Source organism: Brassica oleracea, chromosome C3 (assembly GCF_000695525.1).
Source record: "Brassica oleracea var. oleracea cultivar TO1000 chromosome C3, BOL, whole genome shotgun sequence".
NCBI classification, from domain to species: Eukaryota; Viridiplantae; Streptophyta; class Magnoliopsida; order Brassicales; family Brassicaceae; genus Brassica; species Brassica oleracea.
This window is the reverse complement of record NC_027750.1, coordinates 7,579,091-7,598,894: the sequence shown is the minus strand read 5'-3', so window position 1 is coordinate 7,598,894 and position 19,804 is coordinate 7,579,091. Positions and strand designations below refer to the sequence as shown.

The 19,804-nt window shown below is 38.5% G+C and overlaps 3 protein-coding genes and 2 non-coding genes across 5 annotated transcripts; 3 read left to right on the top strand and 2 right to left on the bottom strand.

Moving 5' to 3' along the window:
* Positions 1–3,440: 3,440 nt before the first annotated feature.
* On the top strand, positions 3,441–3,513 carry TRNAF-GAA. Its single transcript has one exon. It is a non-coding gene; the product is annotated as a tRNA-Phe (tRNA).
* A 1,416-nt stretch (positions 3,514–4,929) lies between these two features.
* LOC106333445 lies at positions 4,930–6,327 on the top strand. The gene is made up of 3 exons (XM_013771887.1): positions 4,930–5,170; positions 5,276–5,612; positions 5,686–6,327. Exons 1-3 carry the CDS (start codon positions 4,948–4,950, stop codon positions 6,137–6,139), a joined length of 1,014 nt encoding a protein of 337 aa, XP_013627341.1. The 5' UTR covers positions 4,930–4,947; the 3' UTR covers positions 6,140–6,327.
* Positions 6,328–6,393: 66 nt separating this feature from the next.
* Positions 6,394–6,466, top strand: TRNAF-GAA. Its single transcript has one exon. It is a non-coding gene; the product is annotated as a tRNA-Phe (tRNA).
* A 6,739-nt stretch (positions 6,467–13,205) lies between these two features.
* Positions 13,206–16,138, bottom strand: LOC106335867 (receptor-like protein kinase THESEUS 1). Its single transcript, XM_013774522.1, has one exon. The coding sequence runs from the start codon at positions 15,873–15,875 to the stop codon at positions 13,362–13,364; it is 2,514 nt and encodes an 837-aa protein (XP_013629976.1). The 5' UTR covers positions 15,876–16,138; the 3' UTR covers positions 13,206–13,361.
* A 1,258-nt stretch (positions 16,139–17,396) lies between these two features.
* LOC106329326 (non-functional pseudokinase ZED1-like) lies at positions 17,397–18,668 on the bottom strand. The gene has a single exon (XM_013767966.1). The coding sequence runs from the start codon at positions 18,507–18,509 to the stop codon at positions 17,490–17,492; it is 1,020 nt and encodes a 339-aa protein (XP_013623420.1). The 5' UTR covers positions 18,510–18,668; the 3' UTR covers positions 17,397–17,489.
* Between the last annotated feature and the right edge of the window lie 1,136 nt (positions 18,669–19,804).

The window sequence follows — 19,804 nt, the reverse complement described above, 5'->3', positions numbered from 1 at the left end:
AAACTTTACTAAGCATGAATGTTGGTAACCTCATAAATATCACCAATTAGGTTATAAATTTCATTCAGTAGCCCCAATATTGACTAATATACAAGAATTAACAAAAAAAATTAAAAATTCTTTACAATTTTAGAGAAAATGAAAGTTTATTAAACATTGACGCAGACGACTTCCACGGAGGTCGTCTGGTAGACTTCTAGGAAGTCATCCATTTAGGGTAGTTTTGCAATTGATTTTAACCTAGATGACTTACATGGAAGTCGTCCATCTTTGTTTGTTAAAAGAAAAACTCGAGACGACTTACGTCTAGGAAAAACATGTTAGTTTTGCATTTGATCGGATTGTGTCAGAAATTTGACTTTTCCTGGACGACTTAAGTCGTCCAGTAGAAAATTAAAAAGTCAACATTTTGTTATACCTAGATGACTTACATGGAAGTCGTCTCAAGTTAGTTTTATAATTGAAAAATAAAACAAAAAAATTATTTTTTTCTAGACGACTTACACGAAAGTCGTCCAAGATAAGCAAGGTTTGACCAGAATCTCAAAATAAAATCATGGACGACTTCAATGTAATTCGTCGGACGGACGACTTCCGTGTAAGTCGTCGGACGGATGACTTCCGTGTAAGTCATCTAGAAAAAAATAATTTTTTTTTGTTTTATTTTTCAGTTGCAAAACTAACCTGAGACGACTTCCATGTAAGTCGTCTAGATATAACAAAATATTGATTTTTTAATTTTCTACTGGACGACTTACGTGGAAGTCGTCCAGGAAAAGTCAAATTTCTGACACAATCCGGTCAAATGCAAAACTAACCCGTTTACCCTAGACGACTTACATGGAAGTCGTCTATAAAAACACATTTAAAAGTCAATTGCAAAACTAACCTCTGCATTGACCAGAACACTTCCATGTAAGTCGTTTACAGCCAGACGACTTACAGGTAAGTCGTCTACAGCCAGACGACTTACAGGTAAGTCGTCTGGACGAACAAATCTGGGAAAAAAACCGATTTCATAGTTTCAACCAGTGAGATAACTTGTCTAGCACACATAAGTCTTCTTTAAGCACCTAGAATCTCAAACAAAAGTGACCCACCAAGAATCGTAAGCTTCAATGGCTCTATGAACCATAAAAATTTTAGAATCAAAATCTTGGGTTTTTATGGATGAATATGGAGAGAAAGTGAAAGAGATGTTGTTTTTACTTCATAAGAATTGAGAAAGAAAGAGTGTAAATCGATTTTTAGGTGCATTAAGAGCTTCAAATTGGTTGTTCATGGTAGTTGGTGTATTGATGACAATGACAATATTGTGAATACTTGAGGAAGATGAGGGTGATAGGGTAAAATATGCATTTAAAAAAAATGGTGGTATTTTCGTGAATAATCTGAACTTTAGGGATGAAAGAGGCAAATCAAAGTTCCAAAAGAAACATAGGTTAGTTTTGTGTTTGATTTCAAGTTTTGAGTCATATTTGCAAAAACCCCTAAACAATAATGTGCCTAAGAGATTTGCCAGCCCATAATTTCTTAAACAGGGTATAGAAACAAAAATATCCATATTTTGATATAATTTAATTATTTATTTAAATTTTGAAATTACAGAAAAATAAACAATTGAAAATGGTACATATTTTAGAAGTATATCATGAATAACCTAATAAGATACTCATTTTTCTTCTCTTTCATCTTTATATTTTTTAGATGAGAGAACCTATGAAAACCTCCCACTGAAGGCTCTGTAAAAAGTAAGTACCGTAGAATCAGAGAATGAAACATTGAATTCTAGTGGTATTGGAGTTCTCATTGATTTGCTGTCTTGGTAGGGTTTTCTACGGTGGATAGTTGGATATGTGCTTGTAGTTCCAGCAGATGCGGTGGTGAAGCTATGCATCTTCGCATTGATATGGCAAAGCCTCTACGGTTTGAAGTTTTTCCTACTCCAGTGCAGTGATGCGAGGTGGCATGGTTAACTCATAGGCTAATCATGGGATGGATTGGTTTGGTAGTTTGTGAGCACTTGGCGGATAGCTTTAGTGAGCTAAAATAGCCACGAAATGTGGCTTTTTGCCACAATTTTTTTTTTTTTTGGCAAATTCGTGCCTTTATGTTATGATTTAGCTTCGGTCCAAATTTGGTACAAACGTATATCGTTGTCTTTTTTGAACGGCAAATGCATTGAATTAGAAAATAAAAGGACTACAATGTGGTGCAGTTAAGCAGAGCACTCTTAGAAAATAAAAGGACTCCATATAGGCACGAAATATCAACGAAAACGTAGATATAGTCAATTTTTTTAAGGTTAATTAGTGGTGTCAGGTATCTCAAAGAGGAGATTAGCAACGGAATTAAATTATGTAGCGAGTGAGCCAACATAGTTAACTTAAATCACGTCATTTTATGATTCATGGTTAAGTTTTCCAGCAAAACCGTTCATTTGGTATGTCGTATGTCTAACACTGAATATGAGGAAGCGAACGAATGATGTAAAATGAATCTTATTTAACGTACAAATTACAAAAGGTCAAGATGCTTTTGAAACTGTAAACATCAACAATCTTGCATTTTGAAACAGAGTGCTTTGAATATACTGTCAGGACAAAATTATCAACTGCTTGACTACACCAAAAACGATTCAACATAAACATCTAAAAACTGAAATGTCCAAGCTGGCCGACCATTGCTGCTTCCTAGCATTCAGTAAACTGTAGCAACTTTTGAATATAGAAAAGGTTCATTATCAATGCTTCTAAACAAACTATAGAAATCTTTGCAGGTTGGCTATCGCTTATATATAATTAGTAGAACCTTTATCAATGCTTCTAATTCTAAACAAACTATAGAAATCTTGCAGGTTGGCTGTCGCTTATATATAATTAGTTCTACGGAAAAGATCAATTCTGATTGGAGGGCTGCCCATATCAGTGCAACTCTCAATTTTTTTTTTTTTTTTGATGCAACTCTCAACTTAGCTATGGTTTATCATTGACGAGAGCCGAAAGGTCTAAACTATTCGTTTGATGTTGACGAAAAAAATTGTAACGATACAAAATGATCTAATTATTAGTCTAACATCAATGAGATTCTTAATTTTTGTATATTGATTTGAGTTCGTGAAGATTTGGATCTTTTTTGTCAGAAATGACGATTTGGATACATTGTTGCAGAATCTCACAAGAATATGAAGAAAACAAATTAATAAACTATAATTGTCGTCTAACTTGTATTGAAGAAAAAAATTCAACTTGCAAATTTTTAATTTTACTTGGCAAACCAGCACTAATGAGATTATATGACAGTTTTGATGAAGCATTTTGCCTAACATTTCAAAAACGATAGTAAACAACGTGTCTATAAGGTTTTGCCGTTTCCTTCATCTCTATAGTTGTGCTTTGGTACATTTGTCTTATATATTGTGTATGGAATCTAATTCGATTGCGGGGATAGCTCAGTTGGGAGAGCGTCAGACTGAAGATCTGAAGGTCGCGTGTTCGATCCACGCTCACCGCATTCTCTTTTAATATTTTTTGGGTCTTTCTTCCTTGATTCAAATTAGGTTAGGATATCTTCCTTAATTTGCTACTGGAGATACTGTATTCGCTTCCTAGTAACGATGTGCTAACAATGAGTCTTTTGTCAAACCGGTGGCGCTCTTTGGAAAGAGGTTGAACAATTAGGTATAATGGCAGTGATCCGGACTCTAAGTCCTCAGCTAGAACTGCATTCGGGTTTGTGGTATGCGTTACCAAATTAAATCTCATAGGTAGAGTGCCTACACTTTTAAAATCTCAACGATTACTACATCAAAAAATTGGTCAATATGGAGTTGCCCAAAATCTTGTACACCTCTCTACAGCTTGAAAACCTTACACTCAAAGGACTATGTTTAGTCGATGTTCCACCTAATGTCTCTTTGGTCTGCCTCAAAATTCTCCACCTTTTATGGGCTCCCTTAATAAGCGATGAATCTACGGAAAAGCTTTGAGTAATTAAGTTCATCCTAAAGTATATTTTGGCCGTAAGGAGAAAACAAATTCTCTAACAAATTCATGTTACTCAAAGTAGACTAAGTAGTCATTTTCTAGTTATATACTTAATATGTATTATATTCGAATATAGATCTTGTGAATTTTAAAAGGAAATTTATTTGAGTGTGAGATAGTTCTTGTTAAAGAGAAGTTATTGACTTAAGAGAACGTTCTCTAAATCGCATATTTTGAAGCTCATTGTACAAGGGAATGACACGTGAAACAAACAAAAATTAGACCTTTACTTTGAACTGTTAGTTTGTTTTAGTTAACCATGTGATCCGGACAAAACTGAAGAGAGCAAAATTCACGGTGATATTTTGTGCTGCCTTTTATTTTTTCTGTAAAAAAATTTCACATGTAATATCAATATATATCATCCCTGGAATAACACCCGTACGTGAACGAACATCAGAAGATTCTAGCAGGTCACAGATTATATACTAACACATTTATAACAAAATGCAATTGTTTTATTTATGAGGACCGAGAAATGTTGATCATTCTACTTTCTTTTCTAATTCTTTTGTTTTTTAACAATGCAAAAGTATTATATAACTTCTTTTAAATTTTGACTGAATTTTTATTGTTTACTTCTTTTGTTGCTTCTAAGAATTATATATTAGGATTATACTATACAGTTTGTCTTTATTACAAAATCACTCTTAAACGATGCTTAAATTGGAGAAATAGTCATACTTTTACGTTGAATTAACGAAGTTAAAAAAAAAAACGTTAAGTGCAATTGTTGATGTTGTCACCGTGAAGTTCGTCCATAGGCACACAACCTCAATAATCAATTAACATAATAGCCCCTTCATTAAGCAAGCATTTGACTTTCATTCCTATAAATTCACAACCTCATCATTACCAACACATTCAACTCTCTCCTCGAATTTTAAATAAGGATACAAAGATGGAGATCTCAAAAACCCTTTTGCTTGTGATTTCTCTTGTGGCTGCAACTTGTTTCTTGCAAGCCAAGGCAGCTGGAGTTTACTGTGCCAACCCTAAATCTCGGTGCTACTACAAGACTATTCAATGCCCAGAAGAATGTCCAAGCACAACCGTTATGAATTCAAAGAACAAAGTTTGCTACGCCGATTGCGATGGACCCACTTGCAGCGCCCACTGCCGCAGTAAATTTTTTTGTTCCTTGTCACACAAGTTTCCTCACATATGTTTCGTATACCCTCTATTGGATTCTTTTCAAGTATAATGAATCATATGTTATTATTGTATAGTGAGGAAACCAAACTGTAACAAACCTGGATCAGCTTGTTATGACCCGAGGTTCATTGGAGGAGACGGCATTGTGTTCTACTTCCATGGAAAGAGCAATGAAGAGTTCAGCCTCGTCTCTGACTCTGACCTTCAGATCAACGGTAGGTTCATTGGCCACAGACCCGCTGGTCGTGCCAGAGACTTCACATGGATCCAAGCTCTCGGATTCCTCTTCAACTCCCACAAGTTCTCTCTCGATGCCGCCAAATCCGCCACCTGGGACAGCGAAGTAGACCATCTCAAGTTCACTTTCGATGGCCAAGATCTATCTGTCCCCGAAGAAACTCTCGCCACCTGGTTAGCCTCAGTTCCAAAAATGTTTTCAAGATTCTTGAATGTTTGAAACCTAAATGTTTTGTTTTAAAACCAGGTACTCACCAAACAAGGACATCAAGATCGAGAGAGTGACAATGAGAAACAGCGTGATCGTGACAATCAAAGACAAGGCCGAGATCATGGTTAATGTTGTTCCAGTGACAAAAGAGGACGACAGGATCCACAGCTACAAAGTACCATCAGACGATTGTTTTGCTCATCTCGAGGTTCAGTTCAAATTCTTTAACCTTTCACCAAATGTCGATGGAATCTTGGGACGAACCTACAAACCGGACTTCCAGAATCCGGCTAAACCTGGAGTCGCAATGCCAGTGGTTGGTGGTGAAGACAGCTTCAAGACCTCATCTCTCCTCTCCAATGACTGTAAAACTTGCATTTTCTCTGGATCACAAGCAGAGATTGATTCCGTTAAGTCAGAGATTGAATATGCTACTATGGATTGTACCCGTGGAGCGTCTTCTGGTAATGGAATCATCTGCAGGAAGTAAAGAATCATATAAAAGCTTGGATTCACAGAAGAATAATACCAGAGAGCACTAGCTTCTGCTGGAGGTTTTTAAGTATAAATAAGTGTTGGATTAACCTCACTATGTACCACTTATGCAATGTATTATCCACCATGTATTCCAGTTTGTACTAAGCTAATCATTGTTAATGATTATGTAATATTTATAAACACTGCGGTAGATGAAATAAACCATCAATTAACAAATCTTTTAGTTATAAAATGCAGATAACAGAAGCGGGGATAGCTCAGTTGGGAGAGCGTCAGACTGAAGATCTGAAGGTCGCGTGTTCGATCCACGCTCACCGCATTATTTTGTAATTTTTTAAAAAATTGTTCTTCCTAAACATGTTGTGCTTGTGAGGAGACTTGGGCGCTCAGGTTCGAATTTGCTTCCGTTTATGAGACTATGCTCAAAAATCACATTCATATTTTTCTAAATTTTAGATCGGATTCGGTTAGATATTTCTCGTGTTCAGTTCAGATTGGGTTATATCTAAATACCTTAAATTATTCTAAAATTTTGATACAAATAAAAAATTAGCCAAGCTATCTAAAAAGTTGAAAGCAAAAATTTGATACAAATAAAAAACTAGCCAAGCGTCTTACAAAAAAGAAAAATCTAAGAAGTTGAAAGCATTAAATCAGTTTAAAGCAAAATTTTAAAGGAGAACACTCAGGTGGCCTAGTGGCAGTACTGCAGCTGTTTCTCACACACGAGTCCGAGAGGTCGCAGGTTCGACACTCGAAGGGCCGGGGACGGACTGAAACCGTAAAAAATCCCTGTCCGACGTCAGGTGGGCTACGGCCAGTACTGAACGCCGGCTTTGGGGATTTCTTGCAAGGGGGCCCCTTCGGGGGTGGGGACAGCGTCTAAAAATAAGGGTGTAAAAAGCCTGTTTAACCCACACAAGTTATCGTTTTGGGATAGGCGAAAAAAAAAAGGCGATTTGGCGATTGAAACTTTCGACGATGGATACGGCGGATCCGCCGGGACTACCAAGATCTCCGATGGGGGTTAAGGCTAGTCAGGTGAAACAGAACGAGATCGAGGGTACGGAAACTATTTTGGAGGGATCGGGGAGTATGAAGGTTCGTGAAGGAAGTTTGGGAGTTGGAAAAGAAACGGTGAGGACGGAAGGGATACCGGGGAACCTTTCGAGGGGATCTGGAAATGGGGGATCATGGATTGAAGTAGCACAGGAGAAGAAGGTTTTGAAAAAATATGATCTGAAGATCACAGAAAGGGAGGGAGAGAAGACGATAGAAGTTCCAGATGATATTATTGATAAGGCGAATCTCTTATGGGAGGACTATCTGATTGGTAAATTTCTGGATACTGCTCCACATATTGCTAGAGTTCATGCTATAGTAAACAGAATATGGGCTCAGGGAGAATCGAAGCAGATTGAAGTATACTCGGTGGATGATACAACAATGAAATTCAAAGTTTCAAGTCCAGCAATGAGAGCTAGAATTCTAAGGCGCGGGATGTGGAATATAGGAAACATCCCACTGGTGGTGACTAAATGGACACCAGATGAGCTGAGAGAGAAACCGGAGATTAAGTCTATTCCAATGTGGGTGTATCTTAAGAACGTTCCGATGAACATGTTCTCATGGCAAGGATTGAGTTTTATTACAAGTGCAGCGGGATTTCCAGTTAGATTGCATCCAGAGACAGCTGCTTGCTCCAATTTCAAGCTAGCGAAGGTGTTTGTTAATGTTGACTTATCAAAGGAGTTACCTGATAAAATAAACTTCACGAAGAATGGGAAGTCATCATTAGTTGAGTTCATATATCCATGGCTGCCATTAAGATGTAGATCGTGTGGCAAGTGGGGGCATGTAGACAAAGCTTGTGGTATGAATAAGAAGGATGAAGCAGTTAAGGAGAAGGAGATTGATGTTGAAGAAACAAATGAGAAAGGGGAGAAGAATGAGAAGTCTGGAAGGAAAAAAGGAGTAATGGAGGATAAGGAGGAAGGTGAAATAGATGAAGGCTGGTTGGATGCTACACCAGGGAAGGCAAGTAAAAATCTTAAGTATGGTGAGGTGGTAATTATGTCTCCATCTCGGTTTTCGCCTCTAATGGAGGTAGATGAACAAGGTGAAAAGGAAAATGAGATAAAGGAGATAGAAGAGTCAGTAGAGAAAGAAGAAATGGAGGAAATAGTAGAGATAGAAGAGATACTGAGTATTGAAGAAGAGATTATAGAAGAGGTTAATAACAAGAAAAATGAGGAGCAAGAAGGGTTTAAAAAAGGGGCAGATGAAAGCACTAATGAGGGAAATGCAGAGAAGAGAAGTGTAGTGGGAATTCAGAATCAGGGTATTGCGGGTATACAGAATACACAAGAGAACTGGCCTGACTTGGCAAGTGCATCAAAGCTCAGACCTTCCTTGCCGCGAAGATCAAAAACATTACATAGAGTTATTTCAGAGTACACAAATCTTTCTAAATGACAGGGTTCTTCTGGAATATGAGGGGGTTCAATAAAAGATCAAAACAGGAAGTGGTTCGGAGTTGGATTCATTCAAGAGGATTACAGTTCGGAGGTTTATTGGAAACTAGAGTAAAGGAGAAGAAAGCTCAGCAAATTGTTTCGACGATGTTTAGTGGATGGTCTATCATTGATAATTATGAGTTTAGTAGAAAAGGGAGAATCTGGATACTGTGGAGTTCACAAGTTCGCTTGACGCCGGTTTTTAAATCAAGCCAAATAGTGACAGTATCAGTGCTTGCAGAAGGAGAGACAGAGGAGTTCTTTTGCTCTTTTGTCTACGCAGAGAATACAGTGGAAGAAAGAAGGGAGCTGTGGGGAGATATCAAAGCCCATCAGGATTCACCATTATTCAAGAATAAGCAGTGGATCATAATGGGAGATTTCAATGAGATACTTGAAGGAGAGGAGCACTCGAGCTATCAGGATTCATGGGTTATCAATGTAGGGATGAGAGAATTCGACAGTATTGTTCAATATTGCAATCTCACTGATTTGGGTTGTCAAGGTCCAAAATACACTTGGTGCAATAAGAGGGAAGAAGGTCTTATTTGTAAAAAATTGGATCGTTTTTTAGTTAATGATACGTGGATTACTCAACGCACACAAGCTTATGGAGTATTTGAAGCGGGAGGTTGTTCAGATCACTTGCGTGGAAGGTTTCATTTGAAAGCAGAAGCAGTGGGGAAGCGTAGACCTTTTAAATTCACAAATGCTGTTGCAGAAATGCCAGAATTTTTGAAGATGATGGAAGATTTCTGGAAGGAAAATCAGACTTTATTTCAGTCTACATCTGCCTTATTTCGTTTCTCGAAGTATTTGAAGGCCTTGAAGCCTCTGATTAGAAACTTAAGTAAGGAGAAGATGGGAAGGTTATCTCTGAGGGTTAAAGAAGCCTATCTGGATTTATGTGGGAAGCAGGAAAGGTTGTTCTTGGATCCTACACAAAGTAACATAAAGGAGGAACTTTATGCAGCTGAAAGATGGAGTAGAATTTCTGATATTGAGGAGAAAGTTCTTAAGCAGCAATCGAAAATGCACTGGTTGCATTTAGGAGATAGAAACAATAAAGTCTTTCACAATGCAGCAAAACTAAGAGAGATGGCGAATACAATAAGAGAGATCAAGTGTTCCTCGGGTAATATTGTGAAAACTCAAGAAGAGATTAAGAAAGAAGCTGAAAGATTCTTCAATGACTTCCTTACCTATGAACCAACGGAGATCAGAAGGGTAACTGTGGGAGAGATGCAGGAGATTGTAAAATTTCGTTGTTCTGAAGAAGACAGAAACCAGTTGATCAAATTGGTAACAGATGAAGAGATTAAAGAGGTGCTGTTCAAAATGCCTAGTAATAAGTCTCCTGGACCAGATGGATACACAGTGGAGTTTTTCAAAGCAGCATGGAGTATTATTGGTCAAGATTTCACCACAGCGGTTAAATCATTTTTCAGTAAAGGGTTTCTGCCTAAGGGGTTAAACACTACCATCCTAGCTCTTATTCCTAAGAAGAACAGTGCAGTAGAGATGAAGGATTATAGACCAATCTCATGTTGCAATGTGTTGTACAAAGTAATATCAAAGATCATTGCAAACCGGTTAAAAGGTACACTTCCTCAGTGCATCTCTTATAATCAGTCTGCTTTCGTAAAAGATAGATTGTTGGTGGAAAATCTACTGCTAGCAACTGAGATTGTCAAAGATTATCATAAGGAGGATGTTTCTCCAAGGTGTGCTATGAAGATTGATATAGCGAAGGCATTTGATTCTGTTAACTGGTCGTTTCTGCTCAACACTTTACGTGCCCTCAACATGCCGGATCAATTCATACACTGGATTGAATTATGTGTATGCACTCCTTCTTTTTCTGTTCAAGTTAATGGGGAGCTTGCTGGTTTCTTTCAGAGTAAGAGGGGATTGAGACAAGGATGTGCACTTTCACCTTATCTATTTGTAATCTGCATGAATGTGTTGTCACATATGCTAGATACAGCAGCGGAGAGGAAGCAGATAGGTTATCACCCGAGATGTAAGAATATCCTCTTAACCCACTTATGCTTCGCAGATGATCTCCTAGTATTCACAGAAGGTACCAAAAGATCAATTGAGAGGGTGTTAGAGATCTTTGAAGAGTTTGCAGTAATGTCGGGGCTTAAGATAAGTCTTGAGAAGTCTACTCTCTTCACAGCTGGTATTCCTGAGGATATAGAGAGAGACATCTTGACCAGATTTCCGTTTGAATCAGGTAATCTTCCGGTGAGATATCTCGGTCTTCCCCTGGTTACTAGAAGAATGTCGGTGAATGATTATATGCCGTTGGTTGAGAAAGTGAGGAAGAGAATGAAGTCATGGACAGGGAGATTCTTATCGCATGCAGGTAGGCTGCAACTGATTAACTCAGTCATCACAAGTTTAGCTAACTTCTGGCTCTCGGCTTTTAGACTCCCAAGCAGCTGTTTAAAGGAGATCGAAAGTCTCTGTTCTGCTTTCTTGTGGTCGGGGCCTGAGCTAAAGACGAGCAAAGCAAAAGTAAGTTGGAAGGATCTTTGTTTGCCAAAAAATGAGGGGGGATTGGGAATAAGACCGCTTAAGGAAGTCAACATTGTGCTGTGTCTAAAGCTGATATGGAGATTATCATCTAATCGAGCTTCATTATGGGTAAGATGGGTTCATTGTTATCTGATAAGAAAGGGATCTTTTTGGTCTGTCAACATTAGCTCTGTTGCTGGATCTTGGATGTGGAAAAAATTATTGAAGGTGAGGGATCTGGCTATGTTGTATCACAGGATGGAAGTTAATAATGGGAGAAATACTTATTTCTGGTATGACGATTGGTCTAGTCTGGGACACTTGACAATATTCCTCAGAGGTAGAGAAGGGTGTATTGATTTGGGGATCATGAAAAATGAGACAGTAGCTGAGGTTATTAGCCATCATCGAAGAAGAAGGCATCGGGTTCAGAGGTTAAATGATATTGAGGATGAGATTGAAGTTGTGAGAAGAAGGATAAATGCTCAGGAAGATCAGCCTCTTTGGAAGCATGACAATGGAAAGTACTCAAAGAGATTCTCTACGAAACTCACTTGGCTGAATATGAGGCAATCATATCCAATTTGTAATTGGAGCAGAGGGGTTTGGTTTCCTTATTCTACCCCAAAATACTCTTTCCTTGTTTGGGTTGCCATAAGGAATCGATTACAAACATGTGATAGGATAAAGCAATGGGACAGCTCTGTAAATGGGTTATGTGTGCTGTGTCAAGTTGAGCAAGAATCATGCCAACATCTGTTCTTCGCTTGTAGATACTCTGCGAAAGTCTGGAAAAAACTGGTAGAGGGGTTGATGTATGCAAATTATACTGAAATTTGGAGGGAGATCATTGAGTTCATTTCTCAACCAAGGGAGAAATCCACAGAGATGTTTCTCATCCGCTACACATTCCAAGCTTTAGTGCATAGCTTATGGAGAGAAAGAAATGACCGCAGGCATGGAGAACAATTGAAAGATGAGAACATTATGGTCAAAATGGTTGACAAGCAAATCAGATTGAAGTTGCTTCTGGTGAAAGGGAAGGGGAAGAAATATCTTGAGGAGGGATTATGCAAATGGTTTGAGACAAGAGTTTAAATACGTTTGTTTATCCTTTTGAATCTTGTGTTTATAGATCAAAATAGTAGCACTTGATGTAAAAACGTTTTTGATTGAATAAATTTTACATTCATTCAAAAAAAAAAAAAAAAAATATAGTATTACTTTATAATAGAAATTTGTTGGAGATAAATTATGTGTTTTGCCCGCAGTTGCGGATTTAATAATTTTACAAAAGTATGTAAATAGATATATATCAAACTCATTAGAATAAATTATTTTCATGCTTTTGAGATATTTATTTAAAGTTGTACTAACAAATAAATATTAAACGTATGTAACTAAATAATCAAAAATTATATTAGAAATATTATTTAAAATAATGAATTAACTAAAAATACGATAAATAAGCAAAATTACCGAAAATCATGAAAAATATAATAAATTAACAAAATCACTTCATAAATATAGTATAGATAGATATCTAAATACATTAAGTTATATATGTAAAATGGATAAATATGTTTTATTAACTTAAGATAATTTCGGGTACTACTTCGGATTTCAGTTCGGTTTATACCTGATACCCAAAATATGTGGTCCTTAAATCTAATTTCGAGATTATTTTTAAAATGGTTTGGATTGGATTTGAGTTTTTTTTTTCAGATTTCGTTTGGATATTGTGTTTAGTTACAATTAACTTAGAATTTAGAAACACACATATATGCCTACTTGTGACTTGTGAGTATCCAAAATTCTCTGAAATGGCGTCGTCACACTTATGTAATGCAATTAAAGAAGATTTGAAACTTGAGCTTCATAAACATTTATACGCAGTAGTATAAAAACTGAATCGAATTGAAATTCTGAATGTTAAAAAAGCTATACTTTTTATTTAGAGGAAAATGATAATGAAATACAAAACAGTTAAAATATAGATAATCACATTCTGATCTTTGATTGCTTTAAAACATCAGAACTCACTATATTTCATAACCAATTCTACAAAATTCGAAACAAATATCAGAACGAAAATTTTTGGAAGTCATATAGATATCTGTTATTTTCTGTAAATTACGAAACAAACAATGTCTAACCAAATGCTTTTGTCTTCTTCTACCTTCCACGAGGATGAACAAGCTGCGAAAACACAGCACTCGTAGTCGCATCATCATCAGTCCCTGTCCCTGTCCCTGTCCCCGAGTTTACTCCTCCTCTATCAACTATACTCATACTATTATCAAACGACTCCATTGGCGCCATCGGAATCCCATGAATATGGTTTGTACTATTATCATCAGCCTCCATTAAAGCCGAAGACGTTTCTTCCAGCTGCAACGCGTACTCCAAGTTCCACAACACATCTCCCATCGACGGCCTATCCACTCCATACTCCTCTAAACACTTCTCAGCCGTTTCACCAAATTTCTTCAAAGACGCAGTGTTCACTTTCCCGGTTAAGTTACCGTCCATGATCTGATCAAGAAGACCCTTCTTCTGCCAAACCATTGCCCATTCAGCTATGTTCACTTGCTCCCTCGGCAAAACCGGGTTTAAAGCCGGTCTACAACAGAGCACTTCCATCAGAACAACCCCGAACGAGTACACGTCTGACTTCTCGGTTAACTGCTGTCTCCTGAAGTACTCCGGGTCGAGATACCCAAAGCTTCCTTTAACCGCAGTGCTCACATGAGTTTGATCAAGCGAAGGTCCGGTTTTGGATAAACCAAAATCCGCGACCTTCGCCACTAGATTCTCGTCTAGTAAGATGTTAGTAGTCTTCACGTCGCGGTGTATGATGCCCTCCGATGCCCCGCCGGTGTGCAGGTAATGCAACCCCCTCGCTGCACCGATGCAAACCTCGAGTCTTTGTTTCCACGACAGCGGAGGAAGCTCACCTCCGTAGAGATGACTCCTCAGCGGTCCGTTCGCCATGTATTCGTATACAAGAATCATCTCCGATCTCTCGTCGCAGTACCCGATCAGCGAGACGAGGTGTCTGTGCCTGAGTTTCGACAGCATTTCGATCTCGGTTCTGAACTCAGCCATGCCTTGTTCCGACCTCGGGTTTCCTCTCTTGACAGCGACTTTCGTCCCGTCTTCTAACGTCCCTCTATAAACCCGGCCGAACCCGCCAACACCGAGCAGCGAGCACTCGTCGAACTTGTTGGTAGCCTCCATGATTTCTTGGAACATAAAGCAGCGGCCGAGATGCGTGGAGGCCAACGAAATGCAGCTCGCCGTGTTGCTCTTGTGAGAAGTCTGAGAGAGTCCGTATAAAGGTAACGGCAGCCACGGATGTCCGTTACCCTTACCGTTACCGTTACCGCCTTCTTGAAGACTTTTCTTCCTCGAAGCAGCTAAACAGCAATAGCAGCAAACCGCGATCAACAGAACCGATGTAACCGCAACAACCGCGGAGCCGATGATAACAACTTTCTTGATGGAACCTTCTCCAGGGAGGATAAGAGACTTAACTGAAGAAACGCCGCTTAAGCTCTTAGCGTCGTTACTAATCTTCAAAACCTCTAACCCACTCATAGTCGCGTTGGTGATATCAGCTAGAGAGTCAGGCCCAACGCTAACGGTCAAAGACTCACCAGACGTGTGGGTGACGTAATCGTCAAAGTACGGAACTCTGAGACCGTTAGTCAACGAAGACAGGTCAAGACTCCTGTGAGCGAGATCATCATTCACGTAAAGATTGAACACTAGCGTGTTCATCGCTTGACTCACGATATCGCAGAAGTGTACACGAACAAAGTAGCTGAAACTCGGATCTACAGGGAGAACCCAAGTCAAGTTAAAACTCGGAGACGCCACGTTGGCATCTTCTCCCATCATATCAGCAGTAGCGTAAACCATGTTGGGAGCTGTTTCCTGCGTCGCGGAGACAGAGTATCTGATAGAAGATGGGTTAGCTGTTACTACGAGAACGGAGCTGTTCACGTGGAGATACTCCGCGTCGTTCTCCCATCGTCTCCCCAACGTGTCGTTCTCCGGAGTCAGCAACGGTCCTCCCATGTTTAGCCTGTAGACTGTTTCGAACGCGAGGTGGGAGAGAGCGACGGGAGAGGAAGGGTTTAGAGTTGTGGCTTGGTCGGGGATAAGGGTGTCCGGAACAGAGACGACTTCGATCGCGTTGACGAACGCCACGGAGTAGCTGTTCGAAGGGATGAAAGTCAGCGTTAAGGAGTCTGTGGCGACGTTGACTGTGTACTCCTTGAAGATTTGGTTACTGAGCGAGACGTTGTTCAAGAGGACGAAGTCGTCGGTTAGGACTGTGATCGAAGCGGAGGTTAGGTTCCAGGTGTAGTTTTTGATTGGGGAGAAATGGAGGCGGATCCAATGTCGGCCCGGTGATGCGATTTTGAACCGGTACGAAGCTAAACCGGAGAAGACGCAAGCGGTTTGGTAGATGGAGATATTGCTGGAGTTGGAGTTGGTTGATGCTGCTACGGAGGAGTTTCCGGTTTTGAGGAAGAGAGACTCTGGAACGAAGGTTCTGCCTTGGAAGGTTATGTTCTGCGACGAGCCACAAGAGATTAGGTAGTTATCTGGCGGAGTGTACAAGGCAGAACAAGAGAGGAACAGAACAAGAAGAACAAGTGGTCTTGTAATGAACACCATTGTTTTTTAGTAAATCCCTAAATCTAATCCCAATGCCAATAAGAATCACAGTTTGGAAGGGAAGAAGAGGTGTTGTTTGAGATTGCTCAATGAATTGGGATGTTTGGATTCACATGATGAGAAACCTAATTTGGGTGGGAATGTGTTTTGGGACGAACATGAATCGACCAACTGCTAGAGAGTAGAGACTGAAAAGGGAAAAAGACAAGAGACTTTTGAAGTGGAAGTTTCTGCAGATTTTCTTCTCTGTACCTACTTTACAGGCTGGTTCGTTAGGCTGCACTCAAATGGAGACCTTCACAAGGGCCTACACAAAAGATATTTGTGAGAGTGAGAGACTAATTAATTAGATTAAAGATTAAAGAATATTAGGACAGTTTTCGGTTTTGAAGTTTAATAATGACCTTTTTACATATAGCTACGACCTGCGATTTACAATTAATCTCAAATCTCAGTTTATTGTTTGTTTTGTTGTGTGGCTAATTCTTTGCAGATTATGAGTTTATGTCGTTAGAATTCTAATGATTTAGAATTATTTTCTCTGTTGATTTTGTAATTAACTGATGCGATTAGTTGTAAGATGCGATGGATAGAAAAACATTTGATTATAGCTCGCGGCCGTATGTGAGAGTGACATGATTAAATATTTCTTTTTGTATGTTGTTAACTGATGAGGTTGCATGACTATCAAAACGCGGCGGGTGTTAGCTGTTTTTTTGTAACACTTTTTTTTCGTAACACAACGGGTGTTAGCTGTTAATTTGATTATTTTGTGAGGTCTTTTCCGAAAGATCAGAAGAAAATAAAAACGTCTATCTTTTGGTTATCGTTGTAGTATTGTTGGTCTTTTGGCTATTGTTGTAGACTTTTAGTATTGTGGGTCACTATCTATCAGTCTATCACCACCTCTTGTTTCAGATCTTTCAATGTTATGTTTCCGTGCAACTCTCTCAATCACTTTGTGCTGAAAACTGCATATCTCTGGGAATAAGTTATCCAGATTTATTGCAAGTGTTTTGCATGTATTATTTTGCAAAGTATATAAAGTATATATCTTATGTGACTGTCATAAAGATTGGATTGGATCAGTTCTGTTTTATACCAGTAAACAATCATACATTACCTGACTATGAGACAGTTTCATACCTTGCTTTCACACACTACATTATCATCACCATTCAAAACTTACTGTGGCAAAGCATGTACAACACTTTTATCATTACCTGACTATGAGACAGAAACTTAGAACAACACTTTTTAACAAAACAAATACTAGAACTAGCAATAGTAACTATACGAAAAATAAAATGTTAATGGAAACCTATATAAAACTTACTGTGGCAAAGCATGTACATCTGATAGCTCGAAAATGATTTTTTTGTTTGTCTTAAATAAGGCACACATATATGAGCATAATACAGATTATATACCTAAAAATGATGTTTTGTCCTGAATAAGAGAGATGTTTTAGAAAACAAAAACTCTTTTTTTTTTTTTTTTTTTTTTTTTTTTTTTTTTTTTTTTTTTTTTTTTTTTGATCAAAGAAAACAAAAACTCTTAAAAATTAGAAATCCAGCAATACACAACCCGAATATGAGCATAATCTCAAAAATCTTAAATTTGACCATCCTCAGAACAATCATGGGATCCTTTTGCTAGTAGCTTAATCTCTTTTGCTACCAAAATCATCTTTGGCCTGTCTTCACTCCTCTCCTTGCAGCATCTCAGTGCCAGATCGAGAAACATTTTCATCTGACCAGGCATCATATCGTTCGAACCACCCACGAATTCAACAGGTTCTCCTCTCTCCTGTAGATCCTTCACATAATCAAGAATATTACAATGATACCCATCTGATCCAGGGAAACTTGCCGGTTTTCCCAACAAAAGAACGAACATAAAGATTCCAAAACTGAACACATCTGTGTATTCCGTCACTAAACCCCTGGAGAAGTAAACCGGATCTATGTAACCGAAAGTTCCCACCACTTTATCCTTAATCCATGACTTCCCCACAGGGAGTGATACCGAAAACGTGAAATCAGTCAGCTTAGCATTCCAGTTCTTATCCAAGAAAACATTAGTCGGCTTGATATCTCTGTGAATAATAATCCTAGGGAAAGCCGTGTGGAGATAAGTCACAGCACTGGCCACCTCCTTGGCAATCTTCAAGCGAACTTTCCAAGGCAATAACGTGCCGTCAACGACGCAAGCTCCTCGCTCGTTCAAAACTTCATTCTCTGGGTATTCGAATACAATAACCGGAAGTGGAAACTCGAGAGAGCATCCTAAAAGTTTGAGAAAGCTACTATGGTTGCTTACCCGAGAAGATAAGACGATGTCGTTGTAAACCTCTCGCTCACTCTCTTCTGAAAACCATGAATCTGTGAATTTCTTGATCGCGTAAGGTCGGTCTTCGATGACGCCCTTGTACCAGGTGAAGAATCTGTGACGAGAGATAAAGCAGTTTGGATGGAATCGATCCGTGGCCTTGAGGATTTGATCCGAAGAGAAGAACCGGATCGGGTTTGAAATACCGTTGGAATCTGCGATGAGTTCTTGTAGGAAAGTGCTGCCGTTTTTCAAGAACCACTCCCTCTGCTCGCTCACCTTCTTTCTTCTCCAGGGTCTCATCCTCCAATAATGTAAAAATGAATATATTAACGAATATGTTGTGTATTAATAATTTATAAAGACAAAGCTTTGTGGTCTTTGTAAGTGAGAACGAGAGATGAATATTTATTATTGAACTTTCTTATGTGATCAAAAGTGACGAGAGGAAAAGAGTAAAAGCTGAAGTCTTTCATTAATTTTCTTGTACACAAACGAACAATATATATAGGGAGGTAAGGTCGGTTAATGTTCAGATATTTATTTAGTTAATAATATAATACTCCATCCGTTTCATAATACTTGATGTTTTGTAATAGTACACAAAGATTAAGAAAATTATATTTCTTAGAAAAATATTTTAAAGATATAATTTTAAAATCGGTTAACCAATTATAAAAAAGACGGTAAAATCTAATTGGTTGAACAGTTTTCAATAAAGTTAAAGTTAACCTTAAAATCTCAAAACTTCATGTAAATTGAAACAAAACAAACCTTCTAAAACATCATCTATATTGAAACGAAGGGAGTATGTCTAGTGGATAATCATTAGCCAAACTTAAAGTTATCTCGTAACACTCCCCCTTGATTATCCATCTAGCATTACGTAGTGCCTCGTTAAAAACCTTGTTATGGAAAAATCTATTGGGACAAAAACCATGACTAGGAAAAAGAGTACACTGCCGTAATCTCCCCCTAAAAATAGTGGAACTAGCTTTCTCGTCACAGATCACGCAAATGCCGCATTCCGATACCATAAACGTGTTTTCGGAATGTTGTAGTCGGAAGAGCTTTTGTGAACAAGTCAGCCAGACTGTCGCATGACCGTACATACTCGATGTCCACCTCTTTATTTTTCTCGAACTCCCTTATGTATGAGAAAAATCTCGGAGGTATATGCTTTGTTTTGTCGCTTTTGATGTAGTCTTCTTTGAGGTGAGCGACACAAGCCGAATTGTCTTCAAATACTTTCGTCGACTCTTTCTCGTTAACTATTCCGCTTGATTCTTGTATGTGGTGACTTATTGACCGAAGCCACACACATTCTCGACATGTTTCGTGAAGCGCAATAGTTTCTTCATGATTTGAAGAAGTTGCAACCAGAGTTTGTTTCTGGGACCGCCAAGTGATCGCGGTTCCACCAATTGTAAAAACATAGCCGGTTTGCGATCGAACCTTATAAGGATCTGATAAGTATCATGCATCTGCAAAACAAACCATACCAAACTCGGGTTTTCTATAATAAATCAACCCTAAATCAACTGTACCTTGGAGAGAACGGATATGTTCTCGACGCCGTTCTAATTTCCATAAATAGG

Excerpts from the sequence above, each read along its gene's own strand:
- LOC106335867 (XM_013774522.1), bottom strand. The coding sequence starts at position 15,875 with ATGGTGTTCATTACAAGACCACTTGTTCTTCTTGTTCTGTTCCTCTCT.
- LOC106333445 (XM_013771887.1), top strand. The coding sequence starts at position 4,948 with ATGGAGATCTCAAAAACCCTTTTGCTTGTGATTTCTCTTGTGGCTGCA. Across the intron at positions 5,171-5,275 it reads TTGCAGCGCCCACTGCCGCA|TGAGGAAACCAAACTGTAAC; the intron begins GTAAATTTTTTT and ends ATTATTGTATAG. Across the intron at positions 5,613-5,685 it reads GAAGAAACTCTCGCCACCTG|GTACTCACCAAACAAGGACA; the intron begins GTTAGCCTCAGT and ends TTTTAAAACCAG.
- LOC106329326 (XM_013767966.1), bottom strand. The coding sequence starts at position 18,509 with ATGAGACCCTGGAGAAGAAAGAAGGTGAGCGAGCAGAGGGAGTGGTTC.